The sequence below is a fragment of the Quercus robur genome, chromosome 7, assembly GCF_932294415.1.
Source record: "Quercus robur chromosome 7, dhQueRobu3.1, whole genome shotgun sequence".
NCBI classification, from domain to species: Eukaryota; Viridiplantae; Streptophyta; class Magnoliopsida; order Fagales; family Fagaceae; genus Quercus; species Quercus robur.
The window spans coordinates 35,689,607-35,701,216 of NC_065540.1; the positions used below are offsets into that span (position 1 = coordinate 35,689,607).

General features: G+C 33.9%; 1 protein-coding gene across 2 annotated transcripts; it reads left to right on the top strand.

The window, feature by feature from the left end:
• The first annotated feature begins 1,807 nt into the window (after positions 1-1,807).
• Positions 1,808-10,446, top strand: LOC126693237 (protein sym-1). Of its 2 annotated transcripts, none has more exons than XM_050389148.1 (7): positions 1,808-2,325; positions 2,888-2,975; positions 7,935-8,029; positions 8,657-8,729; positions 8,812-8,904; positions 9,015-9,182; positions 10,006-10,446. In XM_050389148.1, exons 1-6 carry the CDS (start codon positions 1,952-1,954, stop codon positions 9,180-9,182), a joined length of 891 nt encoding a protein of 296 aa, XP_050245105.1. In that variant the 5' UTR covers positions 1,808-1,951; the 3' UTR covers positions 10,006-10,446. The 2 variants fall into 2 exon arrangements, with proteins under 2 accessions (XP_050245105.1, XP_050245104.1); XM_050389147.1 differs by having other exon boundaries at positions 1,810-2,325; positions 9,995-10,446.
• The last annotated feature ends 1,164 nt before the right edge of the window (positions 10,447-11,610 follow it).

Genomic DNA, 11,610 nt, shown 5'->3' on the forward strand with positions numbered 1-11,610 from the left:
GGAAGGGAAACTTTTTTGAAGTGTGTTTGGTTGGGTGAAGAGGAAGGAAAATAAATGGTAGAGCCTGGGTGTTTTCTCCCCGAACCTACCAAAAAAATTTCTTCCTAAAATGGAGAGAAAATTGAGTGGGGATGATTTTTTTTTAATTGACAAAAATACCCATATGCATGTGCACATAGGCTTCTTCAAGTTGCCTTTTTTTTCCCTTCTCCCTGGTAGTAACGTTGCCTTGTTGCCTATTTTTTTTTTTTTTTTTTTGGGCAACGCTTTTTTTTTTTTTTTTGTTCTTCTTTTGATTTTCTAGGCTTGGGCATGCTTCTTCTTCTTATTTTTTTTCTTCCTCTTCTGGATAGTAAAGTTGCCCCCTTTTTTTTTCTTTTGATTTTCTAGGGTTTGGGCATGATACTTTTTTTTTAACTAGACTGATTTTTTTTGGGACATAATTTTTATTTTTTTAATAAATTTGGGTGATTGCTCTTTTTTTATGGTTATTTGTCACTTTTTTGTTTTAATTGGGCATCATTCTTTAACAAGGGTATATGAGTAAATTTATTCAAACTCATTTTTTTTATCCCTCCACTTTTCCACTCTCAACCAAACAAATAGAAGAGAAAATAAAATCTTTTCTATCTTCCAACTTTTCCATCTTTCCACAATTTTTTATCTCCTCACTTTTCCACTCCTCCAACCAAACATACCCTAACATTCACAACAATTAGGAAAAACGACTATGAAGACTGCTTTGTGTTTTGGCATGGCGACTATGGTATTTGAGGAGTGAGCGTGAGTCTATCATGTGGTAGTATTCAATTTAATTAAGAGAATTAAAAAAAATAAAATAAATTATAATGAGGTATAAATTTGTGAGGCTTGTAAAGCTTACATGTCAATATATTATAAGGTTAACAAAAAGTCAAAAGTTTTGGTTATAGTATATATAGACAAGAGTCACTTAAGCTAATTGGAATCACATCACTCTTTTTATTTCAATATTAGGGTACGTTTGGTACACTGAATGTAGATTACATTAGGAATAGTAATCTTTATTACTGGGAATAGATGACGTTGTAATGGAATAACTATTACTATTCATTAGTTTGGTTGTTACATATGGAAAGCTTGTAAAAGATAATGTATAAGGAAACTTTATATTTTTGGAAATATATTAATTTTAAAACCTATTATATATACTAAGGAATAGCTATTACATCCATTTTAAAGAGGAATAGCTATTCTTCAATTTAAAGAATAGTCATTCCAATGTAATAACTAATCCATGTAATAAAGATACAACCAAATGACCGAATTACTATTACACATGAATAACTATTCCATTACAGGAGCTATTACAGCATACCAAACGTACCCTTAATATTTTATGAAAAATGAATCATGTTCAAAAAAATTATTTAATTTTCCTATGTTTGGCCTTTTTTTAAATAAGTTGCAAAACTATCGATTGACTTTTCTTATTTAGTTTCGCATAAGATAAAGTTGTTTTTTAGGAAATTTTAGTGGAAAACAATTCTATCGCTAAATAAGGAAAATTAAGAAATAATCTTCATTTGACCCATTTTATTCGGATAGAAAAATGCAGAAATTGAAAAAATTATTTATTTGTAATACAATAGCCAATAGGTATACCGTTTACTGATTAAATTCAAACTTATACTCTACTCAGCTAATTTCATCCTCCCATAAATAATTTTCTTTATATATATATATATATATAAACTAAAAAGTCAAAATAATTTTATACGAACCGGACTGCTCAATACGGTTCAAGCTCCGGTTCACATATTCAAAAACACCGAGCAAGAGCACAGTGCCCAAGAACCGCACTCCTATCCTATACTAGTTGCGTAAAAAAAACCTCAGTCCAAAACCCACCGCACAGTTACACAGACTTTCCCACAACCCCTGTTTTTCTTCAATCTTCACAGAAACAAAAATGGTTCCAAACCCAGCATCACTCATCCGCAAATCCCCACTCTTTTACAGTTTCATGGGGTTTTCTCGCAGACCCATTTCGCATTCCACCCGAATTCCCGTAAACCCAGTTCGGATTAGCGGGTTTCGTCCCTGTTCTTCGTGCCACTCTTACTCTCACCCGTTGAATTCTGGCCATGGAGCCGAGTTTAAGAATTTGGGCCGTTCTGAAATGCGATTTGGGCAACTGGGTTTTGATCATTTTCGAGTTTCTGCGGTTTCGGATGGTGGGTCGGGTGGATATGGAGGTTCTGGTGGGAGAGGTGAAGGTAGTGGTGGTGATGGTGGTGCTGGCAGCAGTGACGGTGGTGGTGGAAATAAGTCTTTGCTATCATGGTAATGAACTAAGGTTTCAAGTTATTTGGTTTTAGTTTAATGTTGTTAATTGTATTGTTTTATGGTTCCCAAATGTAGTTTATGTTATGCCTTTTGGTTTCCTTTTTTTTTTAATTTTTTTTTTAAAGAATAATTCGATAGTTACAAATTACAATGGCGGCAGATGGTGATTTGAATTTTTATTTTGCTCATAAAGGAGAGCAGACAATGCCACTGAGCTAAAGCTTTTGGCCTAAATATTGTTAATTTACTAGTGCCATGGGATTGAATTGCCAAGTCAATGAGCCCTAGCTTAATTGACAGTCCTTTCCTTTTAAGGGCAATGTGGAGGGTAAGGTTGGGTTTAAGACTCACCGGGTGTGTGTAACTTGTTAAAAAAAAAAAGCTAGTTCCTATTGGTTTTTTCAGAGTCAGCTTATTCGCTTTTTGTTTTTTAGTTCTTAATTTGTGTGTGAAATGAAATACGAGCTCAGTTTTGTGTTAATCACTTTCCTGTATACTTGGGAATTGACAAAAATCATTCATAAGCTGCCATTATCAACATGAAGTTCTCATATTACAGGTATTTGGCTCTTCTTGCGAAGTATCCTGTGACAATAAAAGCTCTGACATCAGCACTTTTAACTTTAATTGGAGATTTGATCTGTCAGGTACACCTCCTGTAATTTTCATCAATGGAATGTATAAATTTCTGTCTTTGTGGATTTGTTATCAATGTTGACCTACCAGTATTTTTATTGTAAATTTGTTTAGTAAGAATAGAGTATCATTTACTTTGTGTATTTCCTGTGTTTGGGAATCAAGTCAGTTAGTTGAAAGCTTGATCACATATATGGGAAATGCCTGAATGCTACTTCAACTCCGTCACTAGTTTAAGTTTATTGTTATATAACTAAAACAGTGGTGGAGCAAGGATTTTAAGTCCAGGGCAATGATATTAAAAGGTAAAGTTCTTAAGATATAAAAGACAAAGTTGAAAATAGAGTTCATTCGAAACATGTTTATTAACTTAAGTATGATAAAATAATAAAACAAGAAATTAATTATCAGACAAATAGAACGTAAATAGAAATTGTAATTTATTTTTCATGCCTAGTGTCGACTAAAAGATATATATATATATATATATATATATACACAATAACTTTAAAAAGTAATCAAAATATAAGAAATTTATTCAGATAATTTTTTTAATTAAGAATAAATTGAGAAAGCAAATCAATGTGAAACCATTAAAATTTTGGCAATATACTTGAAAATTTTCAAAAAATTTTATATGGGCTTTGATATCTTTTAAGAACTTGTACAATGTTCAATCTTATTTATTTATATACTAATTCCTATTCTTAACTTTCATTTTCAATTATTAAAACTCTATGCATAATAGAAACTTGTAAGAAGGGTAATGCTTATATACTAAGTTCCCAAGAAGTGTAATGCTATTAACATTAAGGAATTTCGCCCATCAGTTTGGTGGGTAGTGTGAACAATCTGCTATCCAAGGTGTTGCCTAATAGGTTGAGGGTGGTTTTGGATAATCTTATTTCTGAGTCTCAAAATTCGTTTGTTGGGGGTAGGCAGATTCTGGATTCAGTGCTTATTGCAAATGAATATCTGGATAGCAGGTTGAAGAGTAGATTATCGGGTGTGGTTTGCAAGCTTGATATTGAAAATGTGAACTGGGAGGCCTTGTTTTATTTGTTGGGCTGGATGGGTTTTGGGTTGAAATGGATTAAGGCTTGTGTTACTTCTGTCCATTTTTCAGTTTTGGTAAATGGTTCCCCTGAAGGTTATTTTGGTTGTTCTCATGGATTGAGACAAGGGGATCCTTTATCCCCGCTCTTGTTTTTTTTCATAATGGAGGTTTTGAGTAGACTATTGAAGAAGACAGAGGAGTGTAATCTTATTCTGGGTTTTCATGTGGGCTCTATGAACTCTGTTGGTGTGTGTATCTCCCATTTGTTATTTGCTGATGACACTATCTTATTTTGTGATGCCTCTAGGGAATAGCTACTATCCTTAAGGTTGGTGTTGTCTTGTTTTCAGGCCTTTACGGGTTTGAAGGTCAATGTTGGGAAAAGTGAGATTGTCCCTGTTGGGAAGGTGAATAATCTAGATGCATTGGCTAATATTCTTCAATGTAGAGTGGGCAGTTTGCCTATGAAATATTTGAGGATGCCGTTGGGGACTTCTTTTTAGACAGCTTCGATTTGGAATCCTATTTTGGAGAAAATGAAGAGGAAGTTATCTAGGTGGAAGTGTATCTATTTATCTAAGGGTGGTAGGCTCATGTTACTTAAGAGTACTCTCTCAAGCCTCCCAACGTACTATTTATCCCTTTTTACTATTCCTAAATCTGTGGCTGCTAGATTGGAAAGTATTTAGATGAATTTTCTTTAGGGGTATTCTAAGGGGAGTTTCAAATATCCTTTGGTGGCTTGGAAAAAGGTGTGTTTACCCGTTGAGATGGGTGGTTTGGGGATAAGAATTGTGGTGTCTTTTAATCAAGCTTTATTAGGGAAATGGTTGTGGAGATATGGTCATGAAGTTTCCCATCATTACAAAATATGGTGAGGGTGGGTGGTGTACTAAAGTGTGCAGGAGGACTCATGGGTGTGGATTATGGAGAAGCATTTATGGGGGTGGGAGAGCTTCTAAGTATCTGTCTTTTGTAGTAGGTGAAGGCACTCGTATCCGCTTTTGGCATGGTAGGTGGATTGGTGATAATAATCTTAAAGATCTTTATCCTGAGCTTTATGTGTGTTCAGCGGTCAAGGATGCTTGTATCTCTGAGGTTTTGTGGATTCCAGAAGGGGGTACTGTTAGAGTATGGGATTTAAGGTTTTATAAAGCCTTTGAAGATTGGGAGCTAGCTGCATCTTATTCTTTATTCCAGCTTATCCAAACTCGTATTCCTCAGGGTGATAGGAGTGATACTCTTGGCTAGCGGCTAAAAGGTGATGGTAAGTTTGACATTCGGTCTTATTACCATGCGATTCGGGGTGCTTTGAATTCTTTGTTTCCTTGGAAGGGTGTTTGGAAACCAAAGATTCCTAGGCGAGTGGCGTTCTTTTTGTGGACAGCTGCACATGGTTGGATCCTCACTTTGGATAATCTAATGTTTAGGGGTCGCTCGTTGGCTACTTGGTGTTGTATGTGTTGTTGTGATAGGGAGTTGGTAGACCACCTTCTTCTTCATTGTCCTGTTACTCATTCCCTATGGACTTTTATGCTTCAGGCTTTTGGTATTCATTGGGTTATGCCAGGTTTAGTAGCGGGTTTGTTATCTTGTTGGCATCAGTGGCTTGGGAAACATAATTCAGACATTTGGAATTTGGTTCCAGGATGCTTGATGTGGATTGTGTGGTTGGAACAAAATCGTTGTTCCTTTGAGGATAATGAGAAGACGTTGGATGAATTAAAGGTTTTATGCCAACGGAGTCTTTTGGAGTGGTCTTGTTGTTGGGGTTTTACTAATTGTTCTTCTCTCACTAAGTTTATGCTTTCCCTTAGCTTAGTTTCCTGATTTCTCTTTTTGTTGTGTTGTTTGTTCTATTTTTTCTTGATGTTCATCATCATGAACAACTTGTACTTTTCGTTTTTTCTCATTAATAATAGTTTTCTGATTACCTATAAAAAAAAAAAAGAAGGGTGTTGTGGTATTGTAAAATATTTACCAAAAAAAAAAAAAAAAGAGATCAAGCTTTCTCAATAATGGGCAGTTCACCCATGCCATGCCATGTATCATTTAGTTAAAATAATACCAAATAGATGCCTGCTACATTGAGAGAAGTGTAATCCTCAACCAAAAAAAAAAGGGTGAAAGAGAGTAGAAATACAAAATTGGTAGTTAGAGTGTGTGTGTGTGATGTTTAAATTTTAAATATGAGTTGGATTCCAAAATATATAAAAAGCTTGTTTGGTTTCTCTTTGGGAAGTAGGTTTAGGGTGAAATAAATTGTTACATTCTAGTGTAGTGATAAAAAAGTTTTATTATTAAATTAAGGCCTATGTATGGTTTGCAGATTAGTACACCTGCCTTAGTGTTTTAAAGCTTAATTTTCGTCTCGATGAGTTGCTAGCTCTAAATAGGGTTGCTTAGTGAGATGCCAACGTAGGATGCACACTGCTGGCTCCATATAGAAGAGTCATACTGAGTATGTTTAGATCTTAAGTGGCCTTAAATGGACTGGGTAAAGATGCATTCTATATGATTTCTACCCACATTATGTGCTTGGATGACAGACTCATATGATCATTATATAGATTGCTTTTGAGATTTCATGTCTTATACACATGCATAGTTTTTTATTTTCTTTTGATTTTGTTTTGTCTTTGGTTCTCTACCCTTGTATACTTGTGTATTTGGGTGGATTTTACTTGTCATATTTGTAAGGAATGTACTATCTTCTGAAAAAAGAAAAAGAAGAAGAAGAAATGAATAAGGGAAAGAGATCAGAGTTGGAGAAGATCCAACTTTTGTGTGACTTTTTGGATAAGTCTTTGGAGTCAAGTATATTGGGAGGCAGCTTTGCTATACATGACATTGCAAAACCAATAATGCCAAGTGATACTGTAATCGGATCGGATGGGGACTAATGCCTCATGAAACTGAGACACTAGTTTGAATCTTCCCCTCCCTCTTTCCTTGGGGCTAAAACCTACTTATCTCTAAAAAAAAAATTGTAAAACCAAAGCCTCATTGTAGAGCTTTTTTGATCTACTTCCAAACCATCCAAGAAAGAAGGAAGCTCTACTTATATTTGCTGCCCACATCACAAGTTCAAAGAAGACAAACAACCAAAAAGCTTAGCTTTTATACTTGCAAGTTGCAAGTTGCAAGTATAACAGATATGTACTATCATGGTCTGGCCACTCCCTATTACACTGCGGTAATAATTAGAATTCAGGTGCCCTTGAGGTTGAACTCACCAGGAACAAAGTCCCTAAGAGGATGCCTGTCTTTTTCAAACTGTCCCTTATTTAAAAAAAAAAAAAATGGTTCTTGATTATTACAGATTCTCTGTACTCGTTCTTCATAATTATCCCAATAGAAATTACAATGGCAAACTTTCAACTTATCTTTCTGAACTACCTAAATTGAGTCTAGGTTGTCATATCCTTAATGGATGTGATAGTAATAAGGGTTACTATCTTTTAAGGAGTATTGGGTTTAGAGAATAACTACAACTGCAGGATGATCTTGTTGATATGTTTCTTCCAGCATTCCACAGTATATCAGAGTGTTTTTTTTTGGTAGAACAGTATATCAGAGTGTGATTCTTATGCATTTCCATCTTGCAGATTGTCACTCTCTTATTTCACTTGCTTTTCGTGGCACATATTCCAATTTCTTACTTGTACAACTAAGCTGGAAATAAAATATGCAAGCCACAGAGACTCATAGATGTTGCCACAGTTTAGTTAGTAATGACTAGAGATGCAAAACGTTTACCTTTAGTGATGAGGTTACTAAATTATGGAAAGTTAAATTGTATAATTAAAGCTTTCTCTTTTCTGTGTATTTCCTAAGTACTGCATTATTGCAATGATTTAACAATTATCAGTCTGGTTTTACTGAATTTTAAAATTATTTTTATTTGCCTCAGCTCGTGATTGATCAAGTGCCATCGCTAGACATGAAAAGGACATTCCTGTTTACTCTGTTGGGTCTGGTGTTAGTGGGTCCAACATTGCATTTCTGGTAATGCTTCAGAGTCCATGTCTATGTGTGAAAATGGGAGATATAGCAACAGCAACTTGTCCATTATTTTTATCTAATAATATTAATAGCACTTCTATGCGTTTTGCAGTAATTTAACAATTATTAGATTGATTTCTTATGCATTTTGAATTTTCTATTTGCTTTAAAAAATTGGAAATTCTAAATTTTATTTGTAATTGATGTAGTCATCATGTACATATATACATTTTTTTTTTTTGATAAGATCATGTACATATATACATTGCAGCTAAAATTTGTGGTTTCTTACTTACATCCCTTGTTATTTGTTTTTGTGTCACCCATGAGACCCCATATATGCTTACCAATGATGTTTTCCTACTTGACCTATAGAAAAATTATTTTAAATTAGATTCTTTATATCTATTCCTGGATATGCTTTTGGATCATCAGAGGCAAGGATAATCTTTTATATTTATTTATGAACCTGAGGCAAGGGTAGTCTGGAATGATGAGCATGCATCAAATGCACTGGACAAAAGCCAAGACCAATATACATTTTTTTAGAAAGAATTTCTGGCCTCTCTGATACATGTGACCTTTATTTACTTATTCAATCTTCATTTTCACAACTTGATGTGTCTTTAGGTATTTGTATTTGAGTAAATTGGTACCATTGCCTGGAGCCTCAGGTGCATTCTTGCGCCTTCTACTTGATCAGGTGACCTAATATATCTAAATTTGTTTCTCAAATTGCATAAAAGAATCTCTAATGCTACTAATGCAAGGTAATTTAATTGCAGTTCCTCTTTTCTCCTATATTCATTGGAGTTTTCTTAGCTACATTGGTGACCCTAGAAGGAAGGCCATCACAAGTCATTCCGAAGCTTCAGCAGGTGGTTCTGAAGGCATTTATTTATATGAGCTTTAGAGGCGGTTCATTGGCAGGGTTATTTTCCATTTTATTTTGTTTCTTAACATTTTCATTTTGACTTTAATTTTGTAGGAGTGGTTTTCTGCTGTTCTTGCAAATTGGAAGTTGTGGATACCCTTCCAATTTCTCAACTTCCGATTTGTCCCACAGCAATTTCAGGTCCTTGCTGCTAATTTTATTGCTCTTATATGGAATGTTTTTCTCTCCTTCATAGCTCACAAAGAGATTCTTCAAAAATAGGTATGTTTTAATTTCCAAGAACGCATGATACTGTTATATTGTTAGATAAGCAAATACTGTTAATTCCATACCTTCCTTGAAGCACAATACTGCTAGTTATAGATAAGCTCGACTCAAATGGCACTTCCTTCCCCATAAGAAATGAGTGGAGTGCGTGTTCTTGGGTTCAAGACCTAATAGGTGCATGTGTAACTAAGTTACCAATATATAAAAAAGATAGTTTTATACCATTATCTTATGCAGGCAGTTTTTAGATTATCTTTTACATGTTTATATGTTGATAAATCCTGTGTATTGTTGTGAAGTCCTCTTCCATAGAGTTCAGGGAGCGAAAAAAATCTGTAGCAGAGTCAATTTTTATTTTTAGGATTTTGGCACATATTCACTAGTTCTCTATATAATCAATATGGTTGTTGAATGGACTTATATATATATATATATATATATATTATGCATGCAAGAAGATACCAACAGTAGAAGTGCAAATATGTGATGTGACCTGTTGTTTTAGCCCCACTTCCAAGAAAAATAGTTTGCTGACAAGCATATGCATTGATGCTTTGTGAACTATGAAGAAACTAAAATGTAATTAGAAACTGCTCCAGAGTAAAGCAATGGTTAGCCATAAGGTGCTCTATATCATTTGCTAGCTTGTTTGATCACCGATTCTACTTTGCAATTTCTGTACAAATCAAGGGTCTTGCTCAGATTAAATTTTGTACTTTGGGAAACAAAGAAATTATGCATTAATTTGGAGTGAAATATGTATATTGAAGTTGAATCATCGATAATCTTCATACATGTTATTTCAGTGAACATGCAGGTTACTGCAGTGATCCCAGTTTTATCGGCTGGATTACTTCAAGTTTGTTTTACCCTAGCGAGAAGTTTGTTAGCAAAGAGATTTTGGGACAAGGAAACGGTCGTGATGCTGTTTTGATATTTGTTTTTGTAGTTTATGGGCTTTTTTTTTTTTTTTTTTGGTTGTAGTTGCCAAGTGAGCATGAGCTTGTAAGTCTGTGTGTGTGAGAGAGAGAGAGAGAGAGAGAGAGAGAGAGAGAGAGAGAGTACCATAATGACTAACTGTTAAAGAGTTAGTCAGATGGGTGGTTTCTCCAGTTTAGGCAATGATCTAGTCTTTGTCTATATTGAGTACATACATTAATATTTAAGAAACTTATATTAGAATTAGTTTAGTATTTCCTAAAAAAATTTGTTTATAATATTTGATTGCTTTATTCCAATAAAACAATTGTTCTAATTATTTATTTAATTTTATTTTAAAGAAATGTTATGTTTACAACAAATCTTAAGTAGCAGGTTGTTATGGATTGTTATTGATTGAGTAAAAAAGTAATTTCAGTAATAGGTTCAAATTAAAACCAATAACAACTAATTACTTATGATTTGTTGTGAAAATGTTGTGAAAAATAAGAACAAGAGTTTTAAATGGTTTCAAATAACTGTAACAATTAAAATGTTAATATGTGTGGAATTCCAAGTATTTCAAGGATCTTAAGTTCTAAAAGTAAAAATGCAAAACTCTTCTATTTGGAATTCCAAGTATTTCAAGAATCCCAAGTTCTAAATAGGACTTATTTTTTATAATTAAAAAAAAGATTGCTATGTGAAAATTCGTGAGATTACGAAAGTAACATGGCAAAATATTCAAAGATCAATGAAAGTCAAACATTTTCAATTCATATATATACATATATATATAGAGAGAGAGAGAGAGAGAGAGAGAGAGAGAGAGAGAGAGAGAGAGAGAGAGAGAGAGAGAGAGAGAGAGAGAGAGAGATTGCATAATCCCATAAATAGTCAGATGCTTATACCTTTAAGTGCATATGTTTTTTTGCTGGGGGGAAGGTGGAGAAAGATCTAAATCAAAATATAAGCTTACCGATTTTATAAACTAACAAAAATTTCCCCCTATAACTCTCAATATCTAAAATTTGCACTAAAAATTAAGGAAAATATTTGTCTCTATTTTATAATTGTCGGATTCTTTTTGCTCTTTTTTTTGGGGGGGGGGGGGGGGGGGGGGGGATATATATGAAGTGTTTCATAAATCAGAATTGACTTGTATTATAGATCATGAGATAAAGGCATATAGTGTATAATACATTGATATTTGATTGGATAATGAATCCATGATACTATGTATGGTGAAGTGTGTATTTTTTTTTTTATATAGTTTGAAGGGAACATTTATTAAACTGAAAATATATTACAATTTTAGGGGAGGTGGGGGATATTGAGACATGAAGTCACAAAATTAGGACTCTGGTTTTTAAACTATAGTTTGTTCTTATTATACAAACCAAATTTATAAATGTTGCAGATGTTGTTACGTATTACAGAAACCCAATAGTTCAATTATATACGTCATGAAGAAGAGATTCAGCACACTTCACCATGCATAGTG